Consider the following 25410-nt stretch of genomic DNA (forward strand, 5'->3'; position numbering starts at 1 on the left):
GTCAGCTATACAAAAAAAAACCTAAAAACCCAAAGCTAAATAGCAGTGTATTACTCCAATACAGTAAGGATTTGCAATCATGTATTACATCACTTAAGACTTGATAAAACAATAGACCAAATGAAGTGGAAAAAATCTGATAAAGTAAAGCAGTCTCACATATAGAACAAAATAAAGGGAAAAAATTAACACATGGAAACACATATGAAGATTTAGTGAGGGCTGTGAACAAAAGGTAATTTGCCTGCAAAGATTAGCTCAGGACATTTACAGGAAAGAGAGGTAGAGAAAAACAGGCTTTAAACACTTGGAAAAAGGCAAGAATCATGCAAATTTTCAAAAGAAATAATCTGCAACTGCTACAAATGTTCTCTGCCAAAACCTCATCTAGATCAATGTAAAGATCTTTACACACTCATTTTCATATACACAGGTCATTATACAGTTTTTAAATGCACTATTATAATGAATTACTGCATAAAGAATGAAACCTGAAATGGCCAAGGAGGTAGAAGTAAAAAACAGAGAAACTGATTCTGGTGGGACACTCAGAATTTGCTGAAAACAGAGACCAGGTTTGGCAATGGCCAATCCCAATGTTTTACCTTTATAAAATCTTACTGAAGGGTCATTTTGTGTCCTTCTTATAAGACAATCAATTACAATGATTGAAAAACTTAATTACACTCATAAATTTTAAGTTTCAGACATTATATTTAATGATAACATCAACAGTTAGTAGTAAAAACTGCACAGCAACTTATTTAGCCTTGTTAAAATGATTAATGGATGTGATTTTATTCTTGCCCTTGTCTGCTGAGCAATCATTCCAAAATTATGCTTTTCAAAGGTTGAGTATGTAAAAAAGTTGCTGGTTTTACTCCATAGTAAGTGACTATCACTCCAAAATAGTCACTCCTTAACTCCATAACTGACAAAGAAGAAAGTAAGTTATTTTGTACCTTCCTTGTAATGAAATATCCAAAATATCACAATTTCTATGAAAATTTTAATGATTCATAATTGAAGTTGAAAGACAGAACAAAAAGTATCCAAAGCTGTGAAGCATTTTTTTCCTTGTCTACTGTGCAGCTCCAGTCCTTATTCATCTTTATGTCTTTGATGACTATTCATTATTTTATTGTACCTTTATTAAATAAGGCATCAACAATTTGTTCTAGGTAAAAAATAAAAAAAATCCCTAAACCCATTATCCTGCCATTCATCTTAATAACTCCTGGTATTTTTTCCAATTAATTTTACCAACATAAGGCTCAGCACCTACTTTGGGGCCTTAGCAGTGACACAACTGAATCCTTCTCTCAATGGCTTTTTCAATGGACCTCAACTTCTATTTGATATAAACATATTTTTTTCTCTTAGCATAATCTTATTAAACAGAATGATGCTTAAGAACAACAAAGCAGAATTTTCTATCTCAGGGAGAAAAAATAAGAAAAATAAATGGTTTTGCAATGCTGAGGCAATTGTAAAATAAGTTTGTTGTCTATTTGAGATTGCTAAATGAAGTAAATTAGTGAATACCCTATTTTGAATCCTGTTAATAAGAATTTGGGTAGAAAGTGCTTAATAATCTAGCTGAAATAGTGTAATGTTGCTTTGAGTAAGTGTGGCTTCTTAAATTAAAAGTGTTTTTTCCACTTGAACAGCACTACTTAAAATAAATAAATAAACCCTGACATCTTTGTTAGTTGAAATAAGTAGAAAATATCTGTGGATGCCCTGCTAGGAATGGCAAAGTCCAGAAAGCTTCCAAAAGACTTGAGTTCTAGTCCCAAACTGTCCTTAAACTGCACTTTAATTCACATTTTAAAATACTTACTCTTAATTGTGTGCTAAATTTAAATTAAGGGTCAAATTAATCCAGAGTGACAGAAGTCTCTACAGAGCAAAGCACAAGGCTCAGTTTTGGGCCACTGTCACAGCCAGGGAACTTTGCTACAGTGACCTCTGGTGTGATCTACAGCGGTTATGGCTGTGCTGGGGACTACAGGAAGACCAATCTGTAACATCACTTGTAATTCACACACTAGAAAAGCTTAAAAATTTACACAACTATAAGAAAAATATAAAACTAAAGCTATGACTTTCTGGAAAAAACAGTTACATTTACCAAGCCCATGAAAAATGATTTCACAAGAGATGTGGCTTCATTACTTTCAGTGTTCAAAGATATTTGCTATGAGTGCAATTTTATTATGGAGTTTTCAGAAATAAAAGGCCTAAGGCAAACTTTAAGTGAGACAAATCTTTAAACCACCTTTAAAAACCTGGCATGGATGCTTTATGTATTAAAGGGAGAGTGGACTGTTAACACCATTTATACATGCTCAAATTGTTAGGTTTGTTTTCCAAAAAGTGAATGTTTCTCCTTTTGTGGTAAAACAAATCAGTCACGCCTAATGATATTATATTTTTAACAAGAAAGACTTCAAGTTAAGGGATGATTTAAAATTAAGCTCCATGAGGTATAGATCACCATCAATCACTTGTGAATGATGACTCAAGGGGTGTCTCAACATTTATATTTACCTTCTTAACTTCCAATTAACAATCAAACACAGAGTGTGTCATAACACCCTTTACAGATTCTCTCTGAAGAAACTGTAGGTTTTGTTTTGGAAAAAAAATCTTAAAAATTATCCTTAGTCATCACGATCATGCATGCAGTTCTTGTATTATACTTTATTTTGAAACAAGTTAAAAGCTAAGAAAGTTCAAAGCTCCTCACCAGGTTCTTCAACAGTGTTGATAATTCTTTAGTAAGTGTGGAAAATTTTACAAAAGCTGTGCCAAGATCTGGATTATCCCGACTTAAAAAATTACTTCCAAATTTATCTAGTACTTGTGCATAGTTTTCTTCATTTTGAACATGATCTGCAAAGAAAAATCAAAAGTCAGTGTTTTTGTAGCCAATTATAATTTTAAGCTTACTGCAACTTAACAACAAACTAATAATCAGTACTTTGAGAAAAGCCACAAGTCAACACATTTACTGAAAAATAAAAGAATTTTAAGATTAAAAAGAACTACTTAGCAATAGGTATATATATGCTTTTCAAATCAGCAAGCTGAAATTTGTAATACAGAGATGAAGAAAAAACTCTATTGTAGCTATTGACAGAGTAATAAGATCAATAATACATCAGTGAAACAATATAAGATTGTTTTGAAAACAACATTGGAATTTTTAGCTGCCCACTACAGGAACTTTCATCCATACATGAACTTTTCTTTTAAAATGCTGGACATTTTAAAAAAGAACAAAAGTATCAGATTAAAAAGGCAAAAGTATCAGATTTAACTGCAAGAAGGCCAAGTCTGAATCTGACTGTAAGTTCAAAAGGAGAAGCATCTTACAAAGGCTCCCTTTTTGCCTGCTTTGTACACTGAGCTATCCCAGATAACAGAATGTGTATTGGTACACAGCCAAAGACTCATCCCAGTGTATTTAATAGCACACTGCACATACAGAGAGGTCAGAACCAAGACAATGCAGTTGAAGCCAGGGAAAGTGAGAAAAATCCTTGACTCAAGAATGAATTAGAAACTCTTGTATCTGAAATGTCCTTCCTGTTTCTATTTAGTTTATTTTCTGGCATGTGTTCACATAATTTTTGTTACTTCTATTTTATTGTCTTTAAATAGATAATTTACCTCTACAGGCCTTTGGAAAAGACTTTATCACCTTTATCTCTCTTAGAGGATATTACCAGTATTAATTAAATCAATATTTAACTTTAATGAATTGCCTGGGCTTACTATGTGGGCTTTTTCCTGCAAACCACAAATACAAAACCACAGAGCTACAGCACAAGTTCTATGCAATGCAAGGGAGGAAGGGAAAGAGAGAACAGTTGCCAGGAGGTACCATGGGTTTTTTCCCCCCAAAATCCCCAAGGTTATTTTTTTTTTTTAGTTCAAGTTATGATATTGCCTAAGAGCATCTGAATTACAAGTTATGACTCAGAAGAAAAGGAAAAAAGAAGATGTAAGTTTCAAACAATTCCTCCATGAATTCAAACAATTATTCCATTAATAATGTCTCATAAATAATGTCTCACAATGCACAAATCTATTTGGGCATTAACAAATAGCTGATGATGAGTTAAACAGTTAACTCTTCTAAGGTATTGCAGATACTCAAACAACAGTGCACCAAAGCTCCAACAAAAAAATGTCAAAACCTGTTAAAAAAGTACAATCCTCATTTAGCAATACCAAGCCCCAAAGCTCACACATCACATCAGTCACATTCTAAAAAATCAGACATTAATACTGAGGTTTTCAAGAGGCCAAATATTTAATCATATGTTAATACAGAATTGCAATTCAAGCCATATGTTTTTAAGAAAACTGTTCCAAAAGCATACAGTTTTAATGAAATAGCTTAGCACTGAACTCAAGGAAACCACTACATAACAATAAAATATGCATTTTGTTTTGCTGTAAAAGCTTTTGCACAAATACACACAGAGGACTTTATCTATGAAGGAGCTTTAGCTTAAGCTCTAACGGAGTAAAGCTCAAGCATAGCATATCCAGCTGTGCTGAAGGAAAAGCAAGGATAAGGGAAGGTCAGAAAGAGCCCTGCTAGATCATGGAATCCCCATCCTTGCTTGTGAAGCACTTTTCCCATCCCAGTATTTCCCAGCATTTTAAGCACTGTGTTGTTTCATACAGCATTTAAAAAAATGATTTCATAAAGAGAGTGAAAAAGAGCTGAAGAAGCTTTTTTCCTTTATCTGTAGAAAGGCAAAAGAAATTCCCGGTCAGAAAGAGGAAGCAGGAAGCAGATCATTGTCCTAGAACAATATAGAGGAAATTCTCAAGAATCCCAGACTACAAATCACCTAAATCTAAAAATGAAGTTTTGATGGTGAAGTAAAAGGAATACTCCTATATTTACTTCTGTAACTGCCACACAAAATGCAAGTATTCTGTAAGAATAAGAAATTTTCAATTTCTACATAAGTATCAGTGCAAATCTTGCAAAAGGAGATTAAATATCTTCTATTAAAGAGGCAAGGAAATTCCCTACTCAACTATAAATGCACATAGCTGAAAAATTAAATCTGCAATGTAGCCTACACTAAAATATGGAATGTGAAACCTGGCATGCTTAGAGCAAAGAGCATTCTTTAATCTCACTCTAGGTGCCTCATGCACTCAGAAATTACTTCTGAATGTCCTAATAGAATTTCCTTTGCATACAGAAAGCTCTAATAGGCATGACAATATTTACTTTCCTTCATACAAGTCCTCATACAAGACTTCAATAACCCTAAGAGTGAGACAGGATCACTGACAGCAGCACATACAGGGAACAAGATTTGTCTTCCAGAACTGAATCATGCCTTTCCAATACTGTAAGCAATGCTCAGCACTGGGATGAAAATAGAACAGCTTCCCCAGGCAGACATCCTGCTCCTTCAGCAGCTCCCTGAGGCGTGCCAGAATCATGGAACACTGCAAGGACTCTGCACCCACTGACACACACAGCTCCCTTCAGAGGGAATCATGGAACACTGACTGAGCAAGGGCTCTGCACCCACTGACACACACAGCTCCCTCCAAAGGGAATCATGGAACACTGCAAGGGCTCTGCACCCACTGACACACACAGCTCCCTTCAGAGGGAATCATGGAACACTGACTGAGCAAGGGCTCTGCACCCACTGACACACACAGCTCCCTTCAGAGGGAATCATGGAACACTGCAAGGACTGCACCCACTGACACACACAGCTCCCTTCAGAGGGAATCATGGAACACTGAGCAAGGGCTCTGCACCCACTGACACACACAGCTCCCTTCAGAGGGAATCATGGAACACTGACTGAGCAAGGGCTCTGCACTCGCTGACACACACAGCTCCTTTCAGAGGGAATCATGGAACACTGCAAGGACTGCACCCACTGACACACACAGCTCCCTCCAAAGGGGTCTCACTCATTCCCTTCCCAGTGGGAGCTGGCAAGGCCCCCAGCCCCTGAGCCCATGCTGAGAATGCCACCAGAGTGTGGCAGATGTGGAGTAAAGCAGCACATCTGGACACAGCAGTGGCACTTTCTGAGCTGAATGAAAGCGGTGCATCTCCTCCACAACCCACACCTTCAACCCTGGCAACATTCAGCACAGAATTTCCCTTTGGTCTGAGAAAATCCTCGCAGCTCCCAGTGCACAGTAATGCTGTGGCATCCCTTATGTCTGAGCTCTAACATGTATTTTGGGGAAATGTTCAGAGGAAATAACAGGAATGCCTCTGGAGATGCAGATCCAAGCAGCTCAGGGAGCACAGAGCTCTGAAGGACTCCCAGGGCTCAACCCCACCTTGCACTGCACTCCCAGGCAGTCACCTGCAGCTCTCCATGCCCAGAGTGACCCAGTGGGAAACTATTCCCAGGATGAACAGAAAATACTTAAATGAGATTGACAGAATTTGTACTCTTTCACTAGAACCCACAGCATTCATTAAATGCTATGCTTATTTTCCACCCCAAAATTATCAGAATTTTAGCACATGTCTCTGAGCCTAGTGAGATTTCTGACTACTCGTGCATATTAAGGAAGGGTACAGAAGTACAAATTCTGTGAAGAGAGGTTAAAGGATAGCCTTTATATGCTGGACCTACAAAACACATCACTGAAATTAAAGGCTTAAAATTTCCTTCCTCTACAACAGTTTTGTTCAAATATACTATCCTGCAAACACTGAAAAACACAAGCACAAAAAAATTAAATAGTTTACAGAAGAAAAACACTACTTTTGTCATTGATTATGCCCAAAGAAACCTGAAGAATGTCTAAATTAATAAGAATTAATTCTGCATTTGTGTTTAACAAAAATAAAAATATTATTTCAGAATTTTGATCAACTCTAAACTATTTTTAAGATTCTTCTAAAACAGCTTTGTTCCATGGATAGTGAGAGGAAAAATAACCAAGGTCAGAGCCAACATGCATTTATGAATGAAAGATGACTCAGAAAGGCTTTAGAAAAGCAAGAAAGCTGGCAAGGTTAAAAAGGATGGCAGAAACTTTATTTAAAATAAAAAACACCCTTTCTCATTTCATTCTTCACAAGTTGAAATATAATGAAAAAATAATAGAAAAAAATTATTTGACCACCATACAATTGCCTGAACTTGATAACAATAATGCCTTCTGGAATGAGATTGCTCAAGGGAAAAGCAATAAAAGCCTCTTTCCATATGTCAGAGCAAGAAACATCTCACAGTGTCTGCAAGGTTCTCTAGATCATCACAGTACAAGAGCACTGAGAGATAAGGCAGCCCAGAAAAGTAAATTACTTCTTCTTGCATCTCTGTTCATCACTGACATGTTTGAAGAAGCTCTCATGGAAGAGTTTTCTTTCTATTCTGCTTCAGAGGGCTTATACCAAATCTAACAGTTGAAGAAACACAGCATGCAATATCTAAATATTGCCATATTAGGCTTAAACCCTTAATATTGTGTGCAGTTCCTGTCCCTGCTGCCCAAAATTCACTCCTCCTCTTATCTATTTTAGAAAAGGAAGTCTATGATTCCATTTTGGAGAAAGTGAAGATGATTAAATGTGATGGTATCTGTAAAAAAAAAAAAAAAAAACACAAAAAAAACCAAACAAAAAACCCCAACCAAAACAAAAACCAAAAAACAAAAGAAACCAAAAAACAAAAAAAAAAAAAACAAAAAACAAAAACACAAACAGACAAAAAAAAAGAAAAAAAAAACAAGAAAAAACAAAACAAAAAAAAAAAAAAAACAAAAAAAAAAAAAACAAAAAAACCAAACTCCCCCCCACCCCCCAAAAAAAACCCCAAAAAAACCAAAAAGAAAAACCAAAAAAGAGCACCCCTCAATACTTCCTAGAGCTGCTGAGTTTAGAAGAGAGATACTGTGAGTAATAACAGAAACAACTCAAACCTATTTCAAGATACAGAATGGTCCACAGAACAAAGTTTGGATTCATTCACCAAAAACAACTCTGGCTCTACTCTAGCAAGCCTTGGCACTTCAAAGCCTCTTACAAACTTTCATGCCGAGAACATGCAAAGCTCCCTCAATTTCATATCAGATGAGTAATTTTAATGGATTTGAGGCCAATGCCAATTTGAGACATGGGCAGGGACACTCTCCTCCTCAGGTGACTTAAGATCTGAAGAACATGAACATGGATTTGAACATTTTGCTCAGGAGAATTTAACTAGATTGATGCAGGACTGTGAATGATAAAGATTGACATTAATTCAAATTCCTTGGACAAAATAGGTGGCAGAAGTTCTTTAAGAACTATCAAACATCAAATATAATTTCTGACTCAAGGAAATTCCTGGCCTTCATGTCAGTGTGAGCTGAGAAAGTGATAAACAAAGTACTTAAAATACACTCCATCTTCGAACCATTTTTCTTCTTCCTCAAGCATCTGTTTTTGAGCACTGTGGGAGACCATGAGGATTGCTGATTTATCTCAGTACCTTTGGTCTTGTATGGATTTTATGTTTTTATTTCTCCATTGTGTAAACTCTTTTGATTATATTTGGGAGTTATCCCAGGGAAATAATGGAAAAGAGCTATTGAAAAACCTACAGCAAAAATAATTGTGCCATCTACTGCTGTTACAATTGAATCCAAATCTTACAGGAAAGGAAGCCAGAACAGATCCTCCATGAAGTTCAGGACTCCTGCCATAAGAAGGGCTCCTAGTTACAGACCCAATTGGTCATGCCAGAAGACAGCAAGCCTGACAGAGAGCAGGGGGTGAGAAGGAGGTGTCTGTCTGTCTGTCTCACCGGATTCCATGAACAGTCCTTTCCCATATAACCCTTTCAGAAATGAAAATAGGGAAGGGACATTTCTAAGGGTTTTCTATACTCTTGTGTTGGTTTATTTTAATTTCCACAGTAGTAGCTCTAACGGTAAATATGACAAATGGGTGAGGGAAGTACAGGAAGAGCAGAAAGTACTTGGGCGATGTTAAAGCTCTTTGTAACAGACCAGGGACTGTTGTGGTTGATAATTCAGCACTGGAGAGGAACAAATGAACACACCATAAGGTTCAGCCCTCTTGAAGAATTCTGTATGAGACACTGCCCTGTGTCACTGTCACTAGTCAAATGTTACTCAGGAAAAAAAAAAAAAGACAAAGAAAATAAAAAGACCTAAACCAAACCAACCAAGAAAACAACAACAACAACCACCCCAAACACCAAAAGAAACCCCTCAACCCAAACAAAATAATCCCCCTCAATAAAAATCTCCCCACAAAACCAAACCAATAAAAACCCCAAAAGAAACAAAAAAAACCCCATAGGAACAAAAAAAAGTCCACAAAAAACAAACAAGCAAAAAAAAAAAAAACCCCGCAAAACCAAAGACATAAAAACAACCCAAAGAAACAACAAAAAACCCCCCAAAGAAACAGAAACAACCCCAGCAACCCAAAACCACTACAACCCAAAAAAAAACTAGCTATGGCTTCTGGTAGAGTATGAATTGGATTATTGAACTGAAAAAAGAATTTCTATTGTCCCTGAATAACTCTTTCTCACCAGTCCAGCTGGAGTTTTCTCAAAGGAGATTTTGAAGCAAAGGAGTACTACAAAACCTTCTCCTACTTTAGTAAATTGAATATGGTAGCAAACAAATAAATTTGTAAAACAAAATTCCAATTCTGGGTTCTCAAAATGTAGTCAGAGGCTTTCTTTTGATAAATAAAAATAGCCACATAATACTTTCTTGAACTGATAAACCCCAATTCTTTTTACAGCTGTTTCTGGAATGCTTTACTTAAATATCAACGAAATCCATTTTTATCACTGGAGCACAAGAAAATAGCTAGTTCAGCAATTTTCCTTGTACAAGGAGACAAAATGAGCTTGAGTTTTGATTCACTTCACATTTATTTTTATAATGTTTCACATGTGCAACATGTTTTTGGTCTTGGCTTTACTGATCCCAGTTTATCAGTCACTGCCTCCTGCACACAGCTTTTCATTGTAGCGCCTATGACAGCAGCACTCTGAAGAGGGAGCCAGAGGATTGTGTATAAAGCTTTGGCTTTCTTGAGCCAAAAGAATTCTTACTAACTTGTACCTTTGAAACAAAGCTTGATAAAAAAACAATTTAAAATTAAAAAAAAAAAAAAAAAAAACAAATAAATTAAAAACCAGCTACCCATCTCTGCTCCTTTTTAAGTGCAGAGCACCCAATGAAAGCCATTAATCCACCTTCTATTGCTTTTATTCAATGCAACTAATTCATCATATAGCACTGCTTTACTTATAGGCCTTAACAACCATATTATTTTTATCCCAAGATTCAAAAGATAGCTATTGATATTATTGTCTTAAACCAGGCAGAAACACCTTGAATGTGTTCTACACTTTTCATCAGTTTTGAAACTCAGTTTTCAAAACTCTGTTTAAGTAAGTACTGTCAAATAGAAAAGCTTACTGGAGCATCTGAATACTTCTAAAAGCATTGAACTACACTTGCACCAAATACTATTCTCACTTTACATCAGGCTTCACAGACTATTGGGAAACATTCATCAACAATTGAAATTACAGCTTAATTAAAGCATGGTGCTGGCAAACCAACATCAGTGATTGGCAAATGAGAATAGTTAAGAATCTACAAGATATTAAAAATCCCAGATACTTCCATAAACTCAGAAACTAAGAGCACTCACAAGTAGCTCTGTATAGCAAAATATTTGCCAAACTGATTAATATTATTGTTAGGAAACTGGAACTGGGATTTTCTAAAATCATGTATTTACAGTCAGAAGGTTATTGGCAAGTCCACAGCTCTGTTTTCCTACCTGCCTTTGGCACAGTTTTTAGAACTTAAGAAGAGGTAGAAGCATCAGAGTTTTAAAACCAAATCTGTATATTGATGTGTTTGATCACCATTTGTTACTGCACTCAAACTGATTATCAATTCATATTCTAACCAAATAAACTCCCATCAAAGTAACTATTATAGTCCCAGTAAAACATCAGCAGTGTCTTCAAGCAAGCAAAACAATTATATAACTATACTATTTCAGGTAAGAAGGGCAAATACATAATTTTGATTTTAGGCAAGAAAAGAAACACATTATGAAGGGAGAGCAAATGTTGACAAAACAAAACCAGATATTTCTTTTTATTTACTTTTAAAACTTTTAAACAAGTTCTAAATCTTATTTCACTTCTAAGTGCTTTCTAAAAATTCATTTGAGAACACTTTTTTTGTCATTGCTCTAGTTAAAGGTAAATGCTTGAAATATTATGACAGCAAGAAAATTTACCCGTGGGATTCTCCCAGAGGCCATTGAGAAGGAATATGAGGGTAAAAGAACTGGAGAGCACATTAATCTGATATATAAGCAGAAGTAAAGAAAGAAAATTTTGAAGTCCAAACACTCCTAAATAGATAGGCATTTCTTATGCTATACATGTCAACAGGATGAACTGCAAGACATCTCAAACCTGAAATTAAATGCTTTGGCTCTTGTAAAATTGAAAACAATGCCTTACCTTGCCCCGAACTATATATTGCTTTCACAGATTTTTTCACCTTCTGTAGTGCAGTTCTGTCTTGATCCAATGCCTACAATAACAAGAAGTAAACAAACTTTAAATATTTACTTCATTGATTGCCAGAATATACTTTAACAACTAAACAGAAACCAACAAAACAAGCAGTTTCACAGGCTGGAAAAAGCTGCAGGTACAACTGATTCAGCCTGTGGGAAAGTCTGGGGTCATTCAACCCCTTCAGGATGAATTAAAGAATTGAACTGAAAATGCTCTGACAACAGAGCAGAACAGTACTGACAGCACTAGAAGAAAAACACCATTTTAGTATTGCAGAGGACAAAGCCTTTATTCAATTGCATTATATTTTGGAAAAAAAACCCCAAAAAAGAAATAGCAGATGCTTCTACACTAGCCCTACGGTTTCTACTACAACTAAATTGCTTGTTAACATCTGTGGCTCTCCTACAGTAATAGTGTTTGTAGACACAGATCACAACACTATTCCTTGCACCAAATTTCACAACATAACTCTAAAAGTACATCAGATGAAAAGCAGTAAATCAAAATAAAGGAATAACACCTGATTTTGTGCAACATAATGTGACTGAAGGACTAATAATAATAATATTCAAATATACATTTTCAGGACTACATCTTTAAGAACTTCAAATTTTCTGCAATAGTTCCAAAATCCAGTATAAAATGTTATTAAGTAATGACGAATTGAGGATTATATTTCCAATCATACACAGAAATGTTTAAATAGCGTGCTATTTTTTTTCCCATTTAGATCACAGGCAATTTCCCATCACCTAGGTAATGTTAGATTAGTGTTTGCAGTATGGCAGTGTTTGCCATATTATATTCACTTCCAAATCACTGCAGACCTTTTACTCAGAGCCACTGTCAGGACAGCAGCACAACTGAGCATGGGGCGTGGTAGAGACCACACCAGTCACACTGCAGAGACCCTTGCACAGCCCTGTTATCCAAAAGTTTAAACTCTGGAGCTCCTGGGGGTCTGAAGCCTGGCAGAACAAGGCACAATGTCAGCCACTCCTACAGAGGGACATCACCAGCAACACTGAGTGAAAACACCCCATAAGCAGAGCTTCCACTGCCAAATCTGAGATGGTTTTGACAGTAAAAGCCTTAGAAAACCTCATAGCACCTTCCAATATCTGAAAAATGGGGTCTGCAAAACAGCTGGAGAAGGAGGTTTTTATAAGGGCATAGAGTGATAGGAGAAGGGTGAATGGCTTGAAACTGAGAGTAGGCTGAAATCAGATATTAGGTAGAGATTCTTTACTGTGAGGGTTGTGAGGGGCTGGCACAGGTTACCCAGAGAAGTTGTGATTACTCCATCCCTAGAAGTCTTCAAGGCCTGGATGAGGCTTTGAAAAACCTGGTCTACTGGAAGGTGCTCTTGCCCATGGCAAGGACATAGGAACTAGATGATATTTAGTTTTTCTTCCAACCCGAGACATTATACGATTCTATAATTGAAGGATATTCCGCTGGGCATCAAGAAGCTCCAGAAAACCACATGGGGAACTCCAGGTCAACTACAGCATTAAGCACTGGAGACAGGTAAATGTGAGGGTTCTGCTCTTCAGTGAGTTGCAAACACTGAGTGCTCCTCTGTGTGAACACTTCCAGTAGGAATCCATACAGAGAGAAACCAATTAATATATAATGGTTCTGTTTTGAGTAGCCCAATTTTAACCATGCAAAATGTTATAGCTGAAAAACACATGATAATCTGTAACAAAAAATGGAATGTTTCTGTTCCTTAACTGGAAACAACCATTTTCTCAGATCATGCAATCATTCCTGTGGCAGCTAAAACTAGAACGTTTGGAACCACAAAAGCTGTAAAAATGCCTTCTGAGGCTATTTATCTCTAGGATTTTTTTTCCATTTACAGCAGAACAATGGATTAAAACATTAAGAACTGCAAACATCGTTACTTCTTTTGCTCCTCACTAAAATAGTGGGTTTGATTTGACTTACATCTTGCCAGGAAAAGCTACCATTTTTAAATGTAATAAAATATTGGGAACTCAGTGTTCCTTTCCAAGACAGTGCACAGCAAGTGCTTCTCTTTGATTCCTTTGCAAATGCTGTCAAAAGCTTTTGCTCCTGCCTGCCTCTATGTCAGGCAGTTGCTATCATACATTTCTACTGAAGTTCTTTCTATCTTCAATGACCAGAAAAAAATAATGACTCATTTGTCTACTGAGAGTTTGAACACAAGCTAAGAATTTGAAACTAATATTTTGAAAGAAAGACAATGGTTAACATTGATGAGATTGAGAGATAAAACTTTGCACTAAGGTCTGGTACTGAAGCAAATTGGACACTCAGGAGAAAGACACAAATACAAAATCCCCAGGAAACTTTTTCCTGAAGTTATTAATCTAAAAGACTATGACAAGCAGACTAGAAAAATTTTCTAAATTGGATTTGGTATTGAATTAGATGCAATCACTAATGTGAGAGCAGGAGGAAAGGGAACATTCATTATTTTAAAAGAGGAATCACTGAGTAAAGCAATATACAAAGATGACATCCACAGCCTGAAGGAGCCAGTGATCTAAGTGAAAATGACATCACAGGCCAATTTCGTATTTTTATACTTGCAAATACAATTTTTACATGAACTACTTCTTCATAGTCCAAAACTATAAATAAAGCACACTTACATACCAAGTACAAAAAACCTGTTATCTAGCGTTGCTTAGGTGCTTTTGGGTGTTGAGGTTTTTTGGTTGTTTGATTTTGTTTTGTTTATTTTATATAACTGGAGACAGATTGTTTCCAAATATATTACATTCCTCTTAGATGTCTTTTCCTTGTAATTTTTAGGTGCACTCTGCTGCAAACTAATTAAGTTGCACTCAATGCTCAATTCAATTATTATTCCAGAGTAATATTACCTTCTCTGCATCTTAGACAGGAACAGCCTTGCTTTCTCTTGCTAGGTGAAAACGAGCTTTTGCAGTATCCATTAATTTTCATTTTGAGTATTTAGAATACTAAACACTTTAACTGCTTATCATTGAAGACACAAAATGTGATCTTCCATTAAAAGTGGCATACATTTATATAAGTGGAAATTTCAGTGTCTTAGGGAGCCAAGGAGTTTCTGTGACAATCTCTGGGTATTCAGTGGCACTCCTTCCTACCTACTGAACTCTTCCTTACCACCACCCACTCCTGACAAATGCTTCTTTCTTCATTTCCATAAAACCATCTTGCAGGAGGCCTTTTTAAATTCAACAGAAGAACATTTTCTTACCCTCTTATGCATTTTGCAAAGATGAATCATTTAAAGGTACCCATACCACAGATTTCCTACCTTATTAGCTAAACAAAGTTTTATTCTTGAAAATGCCCATTTTGGAGACAAGATCAAAATAATGCAAAATCAGTTTCAAAAAAAAAAAGGGGGAAAAATTTGAGAAAGAACACAAAACAACCACCATATTTAATCTGCTTAAGTAGAATGAAACAAGGAAAGCTCCCTGCTCCTCATTCTCAGCGGATTCTCTGGCTTTGTTGAGGTTTCAGGTTGCTGCATTCACTTATATTGAAGCTTATGCTGAAGAAGAAAATCTCCTGATCATTCAACATCATCTCTTCTAACTAATCAGTGCAGAATTCCCCACATAGTTACTCCAGATATAATTTCTCATTTCTGCTATAATATGGGTGCTTTGAACCCAGCCTGCTATTTCAAGCCACCAACTTGGTTCCAATCTGCCCTGCTGAAGAAAGCATTGTCTCTGCTCCCTGACCCCAGGGCACTCCTGTTGACTACACCAGGCCCAGCTCAGGAGCTGCAGTGCTCCCAACAGCCCTGTGAAAGCTCCTTTTTAGCCCACCTTCCATCACTGCAGTGCACACTGACAGACATCTGTACTTAGCTACCACTGCACATTCAGAGAAGGCACCTCCTCCCTCCTAACATGTACATTCAAGGGTAGCTGTTCATACCAGGGAGTGGAAAACTTGTCCACCTGAGGATATAAAACCAAATTAACTTTGGGCTGGAGACAAGGTGAGCTCTCCAGTGGATTGATGGAGATCACTGGGAAGCAGCATGGGCACTTTTACCAGCCTGCCACAGCACACAGAACAGGGCCAGGTCAGGAGAGGTATATGCTGACATTCCCTAACCCACACCAATCCTCTCTGCTACACATTTTCCACTGCTGTTCACATTGACAGACACTGCCTTGCCTCCCCTCAACCCTCAAGAGCCTGATCTCTTCTCAGTGAGAGGTATTTCTATTTTGGGACCCTGCTCTGATTTAATAGTCTCTAAATTTTAAACCAGAAATTATACTACAGTACAGCGTGGAAAGTGGTAAATTCTGGTTTGCCATCTGTCTCTGAGATAGTAAAAACTGTCAGGTTCACATTTAGATAAACCACTAATTGTTTCTTTAAAACCTTGTGTCTTTTTATTCTTTACAGATATGTATATATTTATGGGCATGTGTGTGCATAAATACATATTAGAGTGTATTAGTGAATGTCCCTGCTCATGGCAGGGAGGTTGGAACTCGATGAACTTTAAGGTCCCTTGCAACACAAACTCTGTGATTCTATATTTGTCCTGATGTGTCTGTACACAAAAGTCTACATACTGTAAACCATACTTTGAATATTTGAGGTACTTATTGGTACAAATGAAAATCATGGTTTAAACAGCACATAAACCTTTATTTCTATATTAACATAAAACTACTGTCCAGAAACCAATCACCAAAGTGCTTTGCACACATATTAAATTCAGCTTTTCTAGAAATCAACACCAATCCAAAGGCACACATTTGCACAAAGGATGCTACTGCCCATTGAGACCATTAGAGTACTAAAACATCAAATACATTTTGTGTACCTTGCAAACCTTTGCAATTTGAAGAGGGGTAAAAAAACCCACTAATTTCTGTGTCAGCCTAACAACAACAAAAGAAAAAAGTGGCTCAAGACACTGACTATCACATTAATATGTCAGTATATTATTATCTGAAGGAGATGCATGTTCCAACTGGAACAAACCACTCATGCTTATATGAGAGAAAGTTTAGAAATTCACACCATTTGTAGGAGATTTGCCCTAAAAGATTCCATATCCTACCACTACCAGAACCCATCCACAAAAATAACATACCAGAGAAGAAATATTTTAAACCATTCCAATATTTTGCACAAGACAAATCAATGACAAAACCTTGAAGGGGATTAGAGCATGCACAACCTATGTACTTATCACAAAAAACTTCTCTCCATGTATTTTAAGAAATTATTTTCTTATATTGAAAAAGTAATCCATGTGAAATATAAAAATATTTGAGGTTATACACACAAATGGGTGTAATGAATGCTTGGTAGTCATGTGCCTGTATTGTCAGACACAAGAACAATTATTTCATGAAACACACACAGATGATTTACTGGCTTCAAGGGACTAAAAAGTAGTAAACCTTTCACTTACCAATTTACACACTTCTCTAACCCTGGCACAGAAGTTACTGCTGGCTATCCTATAAAACATGCTTGCCCTCTGCTCCAGTCCCAGTTACAGGACCCATGGAATAAAGTAGAGAAATAGCACCTTACAAAGTCATGGCTGTGCAGCAGCAGTATCAGCTTTCCTCACAATAAGGTCCAGACTTTATTGGAAATACAATAAACACAGACTAGACAGCTACTAAGTTATTGCATGCCACTGAAATTGCAACAACACAAACCCCTATAATTGCCACAGTGAAACAGAACCAAAAGAGAAGATTAGCATCAAGGGTTGGTCTCCTGTAGCTCACTCACTCACTCAGAAATGAGCAGAATTCCAAACCCACTTAATTCTGAGCACAGAGAATTGACTCAAACCACCCTTCCTGTCCTTCCCTCTCCACTCAATTTATACTGCTCCTGAGAGTCACCAGAATGAAAATTGTTTCCAATTGTTGGTCTCAGCACATGTCTACATGACAAAAATAGGGGTGTTCAAGTGTTAAGAATTTTCTAGAGACAACCTCTTTGTGTAAAAGGTAGATATACAAAGGTCCAGCTTGAACTTGTCCTGAACTACTTCAGAAAACCCCAAAGGGTGCCAGTGAGAAGAAGCAAACCAAAATAACACATCAACAAGCACTTATCACTGTGGTAACTGATGCCAGCATCATTTCATACACCACCATTTCCCAGCTGCTTCTAATAGAACACCAATTAAAATAACATCATTTTTAAAACCTTGTCTTTTCTCTGAAAATTTTAAGCTTCAACTGTTTTAAACATAACCTAATGAAAAAAGCATTCAGTGATCAAACTGAGTAAATACATTTTCCCAAAAGTATTTTTTCAGGTAATGTCAAAATTTAACATAGATCCCATCAGTTGAACTTTCCTCACATCTGCTCTTAGCTACATGGTCTGATGCAATGCAACAGTCTCTCCAAACTCCACATATGTGACAAAAATCACCAACCACCAGAGCTGTGAAGGTCACAACAGATGAGCCAGCTCATTTGTGTAGGCTCTTAAAAGAGCTGCAGAACTGTTAGCCACTTAATTATTCTCCAAGTATTACTCAAATGGAAGCACAGTTGATATTGCTTAGAAAAGCACAATATTGCTAATTGTAATTTGTTTAACAACTGGATCCTTCTTTGCAACCAGACTTCTACCCAGCAGCCTTTGCTGCAAGAGCAAGACACTAGTCAATATCTATGTATGATCACTTCTGCATTAAATGAAGTTAGCAGCACACTTTTTCTAATGACCACGGTGTGGATGTTGGATTTTGTGCACACTCTGACACACCTGGGAAAGCTTAACAATATTTTGGGCAATTTCTTCCTTCTAGTTCTCAGTTGAGTTACATCAATACTTCTGGGTCTGATTTATTTTGTGCACAAGGTACATTTAGAGATATCTGAAAAATAAGCTAAGGCATTTGTTTCCAGGAATGTTGAGTACACTGATCAGATTTATTCTTTAATTTTTGTCATGTAGGAGATGCTGAAAAGCCCACAATTAGTGACAACACTTGAAGCCATCCAGTGACAGTTTCTCCCACAGGCTCTAAACCAGCTTCACTGGGTAGAAACTAATCTTGGTGATAAATATCAGAAAATCAGAGAACAGTTTGAGTTGGAAGACATCATCTAGTTCCAATGCTCCTGACATGGGAAGGGATACCTTTCCCTAGAACAAGTTGCTCAAAGTCCCATCCAAACTGGCATTGAAATCTTCCAGGGACGGGGCATCCACCGCTTCTCTGGACACAATGGGACATCCACAGCTACTTAGTGACAATATTCTTATCTTTATACTGGCAACAACACACCTTGAGCCAGCTAGAGCTGCTGGAACAGTTATCATTCACTACATACAAACCAACTTCAATCAGCAATACTGAAGCTGAATAGTACAGAAATCTAGAATGGCAAAACGAGTGAAAAAAACCTTCCCAGATTAAATGTCACTGCAGCACAACTTTACGTATTTCACACCCCAGCAGCTGGATAAACACATTGGCATGACTGCTGGGATAAAAGATGGCTACAGCTCAGAAACCAGCACACCCACAGCCAGGCTCCCAGCCCCTGAAGATGCCACTGTCCCCAATGCCCAGGCTGCACACAGGGCTTTGCCAGCACTAAGGCTGCACAGCATATCACCCAAGAACCTTCCTACATTACAAATGTTCCTGTGTTTAAAATAACGAGTGCTGCTGCACTCTGCTTTTCTAGAGCCATGGCATATTGTCAGTCTTTTTTCCTGTGACTTGATTCTTCTTGTCCACGTCAGCAATCTATTAAGTACTGTTTTAAAAGCACAAAGGGAATGATCCTAAAATAACAAAAGCCTCTTCTTTGCCCGCATTCTTGCAAACCTCTCCTTATACTTTTTTACAAAAACTAGGGGAAATACATTGATTTGGGTGTGAGTATTGGCTACCAAATACTACCCTACAAAATTCTTTTTTTTTCAGCATAATTCATTGAAGTTTCTTGTCATTTACCCAAGACATTATAAAGTGACATTTTCATTTAACAAAAATCTAACCTGAAAAGCTTATATGCAAGAGACATATCTACATACTAACACACCCAAAAAAGATAGAACAAGATTATGTATTTTTGAGAACAATCAAACAATAAACTCATCAGAAGATAGTGAATATTTGAGGCAAGGTCTTTCAAAAGGAAACAAAATGAGGAAATGACATATAAACAGCATAAACACAACTACATACAACAAATGTGCTAACAAATATAGGGTTATATTAAAAATGTGATTCTTAGTAACTTGAAGTGGAAAAAAGTACAGAAGTCTCTAGAAAATTGCTCCCCTCACTATACCAGACTGTAAATTTTACTAACAGGATAGCTCTTTGGTTGCAGCACCAGAATTAAATACTATAAAATATTTTTGTCCCCATTTAACTCTTTTCCTTCTTTTTTCTGAAACCACAAAATATTTTGCAGCAGGCTCTGCATTTAAGCTGCTATCCCAGTAACTCACAGGCACTTTCTACTCAGGGACTACTTGATCAGGACTAGTTATTCTTCCTGGCAGAAAAACTCTACAAACATTGTCCGCAGTTTCTGTGAATGCTACAAAAGTGACACTGAGGAATAAATGCAGCCTCTCCATGGTGCTGCAGGCACTCAGCACACTCACATCTCATGGCCCCATAAACTCCAACCCTGAGTGGCATTGTTGGGACCTTCTACCACCATTCCACCATTACTACCACCATCAGAAATCCTTTTAAGAAAAAAAAATTGTCCTGGCTAAGTTGAGGGAACAGACGTGATCTCTTACTTGAGAACAGGAACAACTCATGCTCCTTCTCCTCCTAACTCCTGAACAAATATTTAAATGCATACATTGATGAATGACTGCAATATTCCATTTCAGAATTATTCCATTCAGAGAAAAAAAGTGAGTATATTAACATACTAATACTGTTTCTTAAAAAAAAAAAAAAAATTAAAATCATGTCTATGTTTTCCAGGCTGCAGTTTTCAAGGGTTTATTAGGTTAATTTAAAAAAAAAATAGGATTTAGAGTATAACACAGACCTTGAAGACTACTACAACATGATGAGACACTGTTATGGTCCAGTTTTGTTCTGCTTATGGAGACGGCAGACTCGGTGAGATTTCACCTTTCATCATGTTAAACCTTCAAGCAGAACCACTTATGAAATTCAGAGCTACATTCACGTCACCAGCTAAGAGAGCATCATCAGCAAGCAATCCTCATTACAGGGTATAACACAGAATGACACTGTTGGATAATAACAGGCAGAGGAATAAAAACACATCTAGAACCAATCTAGAAAATAAGCACACATTCTTTTTTTTTTTGCTGTTTTTAAGGTAAATTTAGAAATGGATATCTAGAAAGATTCTAGAAAACTAGAAGTTTTACTACATACAGTAGAAGTTGTGTTTCTAATCTAATTCTAATTCTGCTTAGCCTGTGATTAGAGCTTTACAAAATGCATAAATGAGGGATTGGAGGTACCCTCTTAAAAAAGAAAAATAAAATCACAAGAGTATAATTTAGATGTGAAGCATTAATTTTTTAATTTCCATGTTATGTTCTTTAATATAATTATTTTCTCTGGACATATATAATTTAGTGGGAAAATTATAGAAAAGGAAACACAATAATCAGGATAGCCAAGTCCAGTATTTTAATAAAAGCCTCATCTCAAAGCTTCTATTTTCTTCTATGTTGCCTTTCAATCAACATGCAAAAATAACATAAATGCACAGTAGAAAATGAAGATGTATATCTCATCTTCATTGTGGTACAGAAAACCTACAGACTTCTAAAAGCTATAAAAGCTGAAGAAATCCAAGGAATAGATATGTGTGTAATACATATGATTTAATTATATATGTGTTTAATTACCAGAATAATTATATATACAACATAAGACCAGAGTAAAATCTGCTTTCTCAATATACAAGTAAAAAAAGTGAAATGAGAAGGGATATCAAGACTAAAGCAAAGACCTCAGTTTGATTATACTCTGTAGGTTTATTTTGGGAATGCTGGCACACACTATGACCACTTGCAAACTGGTTATGCATAAAAAAGTATTTCTGACTCATGTACAAGTGTATAAGTGACAGCAATCAACCAAGGGTGCAAGAAGAGTATATTTTAACACCACTGAAATCCTACAATGTAAAGGTAACCTTAAATTCCCCAAATTGTATATATGACCTGACAAAGTCATTGGGACAGCACAGAATCTACAACTTTCCCTTCCATACCAAGGACCCTTTAAATAGAGGGCTGATTTAAAAGGTACTGTTTTAAAACCACAGTGAAACTTAGAATAATTTGGCAGCAATTTTTAGCATTTTAGGAAACATTATGAGTACTTTGCAAGCAAACTGCTACTTTCTTCACAGCATTTTTTTAACCTAGTATTGTGTTTTGCAAAAAGAGCCCCAAGCTATTTCTCTTTTATTACTGTATTAGAGAACAGATGCCCTTGGAGAATATTCTATAATTTTCTTTTAATAATATCACACTTCAAATAATAATTCATAGCCAAGATCCTAAACATAGCTAAATTACACTAGCAACAATTTTCTTTAAAATACTCAGGCAAAAAGCATTCACATTCCACAGATTCAAACGCAGAAGTTAGTCAAAGAACACAACTTCCTATATATGCAGGGCTTGAAAAAGGTTCACATTCAATGGAGGTAGAGAAGACCACACACAATCATCCTTCTCTTCCTCTAGCTCAAAACACTTTTGCTAACACTTGTACTAGACACCCACAATGAATATAAAATAATTGTGCAACAAACTCTGCTGTGTTTAATTTCGTTTGTTTTATCTAACCAGCATTCTAAGTAATGGAGGCTGAGAGAGGTGGGGTGGCTCAGCCTGGAGAAGAGAAAGCTCTGTGGTGACCTTACAGCACCTTCAGTACTTTAAAGAGCTACAAGAGACAAGGAGTGAGACTTTTTATAAGGATATGGAGTGACAAGGACAAGGGGGAATGGCTTTAAACTGAAAGAGGGTAGATTTAGTTTGGATGTTAGGAAGAAATTCTTTCCTGTGAGTGTGGTGAGGCCCTGGACCAGGCTGCCCAGAGAGGTTATGGGTGCTCCACCTCTGGGAGTCCTCAAGGCCAGGCTGGATGGGGCTTTGAGCAACCTGGTTCAGTGGGAGGTGTCCCTGGCCAGGGCAGGGAGCTGGAACTGGATGATCTTTAAGGTCTCTTCCAAACTAAATCATTCTATGATTCTATGATGAGGATGTATGTCACTTCAAAAGAACACAGGTTGGCAATATCCTTCTTTAAAATAAGGAATATAATTTATGTTTCAGAATGGAGAAAGGAATGTGGGAAAGCAAATGAAAACCAGGATTGCTACCACAGGATAACAAGAATGCATGGACAAAGTTGATTCTTACCATGTAGTTTTTCATGCTTGTATAATATGCAACTAGAACATATAGGCTACATTTAAACATAGCACAAAATTCCATAATCTGAAATCCATCCAAAAGAAGAATAATTACATAATGAAGTATATTTAATCAGAAACCAAGTTATTAATATTTTAAATATTTTTTTCCTTTTAACTATACGTTCCCTCCCCAAGCACAAAATTAAGACTAATACTAAGCACTATTAAATGATAGCATTTATCTTGTAGTTACCTTGGTTTGCAAAAACAATTTATTCACTTCAGTCCAGTTCAAATATTGTATTAACTAAATCTAATGGATGCAGCTAGTGCTTGAATAAAATTAACCTCAGTCAATATCAACCAACATCAGTCTTAAAGACAATCAAGAGGTTTCCACAATCAAGGAATAATTTTATATAAAAACAAGACAGACCCAGATATTAACAGGCTGCAATATTTTAAAATTAAGTAACAGCACAGTAGCTCTCACAAAGTTGCAAAGAAGAAGCTGTGAACACAACAGAAACTTTTGAATTTATGCTACAGTATATTCCCTTGACAAACACCTTCCAACTTTGATGCTATGCAACATGACACGATGTTATCGCCAATATAGTACCATTTCTCGATCAGTTTTAGTGAGACTGACATTTTCTTCATTTTTATGTTTCTGCAGCTTCCTTATAGTATTTTTGATGAAAATTTAATACCTCCAAATGCAATTTAATGCCTCCAAATGTAATTTAATTTAAAGTGGAAGCATATGAATGAAAATGGATTGTTCTCCTTTTTCTCAGGAAGTAACAATGGTTTCAGGTATCAAAAAAATACAATAGATGTCCTACAATATACACCAAATATATGTGTATGGTTAAAAGATTCACTTTGGAACATAAAATGAATGTATAGGAAAAATGGTGAGTAATATAATAAAAATTTGGATAGGAAAGATTAAATTGTTAAGCAAATGAAGGTTGTAATCAATAGCATTCCACATTTCAGCTGGTATTTCATGACTGAAAGCAACAGGACAACAGGAATGCCTGCAGATTTTAGTGGAAAGCTAGAGTGGTCAGAGTTCCTGAAAAATATGGTTTTCCTGTTTCTCCTCTTCCAACCACTCATTCTCATTACCTTCTTTGTACCAGCACACTGGTGATCACAAAGTCAAGGAATTAGATCAGGTTGAAGTTGCCCTTTTTGGTGAGTTGTGGTCATTGCAAATGAGGATGCACAACTGCACACATGGCGGCTCCAACCCCTTCAAAGGATGCACAAAGTACAAACCTGCACACACAGATCAGTGTGTTTTGGGGCCAAGCAGGCCAAAGATATCCTGGGGTGCATCAGGGAGAGCATTGCCTGCAGGTCAGAGAGGGGATCCTGCCCCTCTGCTCAGCCCTGGCAAGGCCTCACCTGGAGTGATCTGTGCAGCTCTGGGCTCCTCAGTACAAGGCAGACACTCCTGGACTGAGACCAGTGAAGGAAAAAAGATGGTTAAGGGACTTGAGAATCTCTCTTATGAGAAAAGGCTGGGGGAGCTGGGCCTGTTCAGCCTCATAAAAATAGGTGACAGAGAAGGGACCCTCATGAATGTCTATCAGTATCCAAGGGGAGGTGTCAGAGGACACACCAGGCTCTGCTCAGTGGTGCTCAGCGAAGGACAAGATGCAATGGGCAGAAACTGATGCCCAGGAAGTTCTACCTGAAAATGAGGAAGAACTTCTTTACTGCAGTGACCAAGCATTGGCACAGATTGCCCAGACAGGGTGTGGAGTCTCCCTTAATGGAGATTTTCAAGAAACTTCTGGACCAATCCTGTGCCCTGTGCTCTGGGATGATGCTGCTTGAGGAGGGACATTGGACCAGAAGACCCACTGTGGTCCCTTCCAGCCTTACCCACACTGGGACTCAATGAAAATTGCCATGTGACCTTTACCCACACTGGGACTCAATGAAAATTGCCATGTGACCTTAGAAGACAGATTATATTGGATATTTCAACAACATTAGGATCCATTCCATCTGAGCTGCATTCCTTGCAGCCCACCTACTTTTGATCTGTGAAGATACACTTTGAGACTGTAAAACTAGAATGCTTACAAAACAACTGTCAGATGGCAGAAATATCCATGTACAGAGCTAAATTCCACCTTCTCCTTCCCCAAGCAGGGGTGACTCCATCTACAGATTTCCTGTTTAAATCTCACATTGTTTCTCTTGACTTTTTAAATGGTTCTATCCTTCAGAAACTCAGTCAACTCTTTAAACTACAGCAACTCACTGCTGTTCCTTATACCTTTTCTCATGATCTTCACAAGTGCATAAACCATGGCTGAAGAAGGGTCTGAAGTTTTACATTTGCAGCTACAGAGTTACTGCAC

At 37.0% G+C, this 25410-nt stretch overlaps 1 protein-coding gene across 3 annotated transcripts in view; it reads right to left on the reverse strand.

Moving 5' to 3' along the window:
* ASAP1 (ArfGAP with SH3 domain, ankyrin repeat and PH domain 1) overlaps positions 1-25410 on the reverse strand; it is a 143901-nt gene that overhangs the window by 57555 nt on the left and 60936 nt on the right. For all 3 annotated transcript variants that reach the window (XM_063174241.1, XM_063174226.1, XM_063174232.1), the window contains 2 exons: positions 11550-11622; positions 2753-2898 (listed from right to left, as the gene is read on the reverse strand). In XM_063174241.1, coding sequence (XP_063030311.1) covers positions 2753-2898; positions 11550-11622 — 219 coding nt within the window. The remainder of the gene's footprint in view (positions 1-2752; positions 2899-11549; positions 11623-25410) is intronic.

Source organism: Melospiza melodia, chromosome 1, assembly GCF_035770615.1.
Source record: "Melospiza melodia melodia isolate bMelMel2 chromosome 1, bMelMel2.pri, whole genome shotgun sequence".
Taxonomy (NCBI): domain Eukaryota; kingdom Metazoa; phylum Chordata; class Aves; order Passeriformes; family Passerellidae; genus Melospiza; species Melospiza melodia.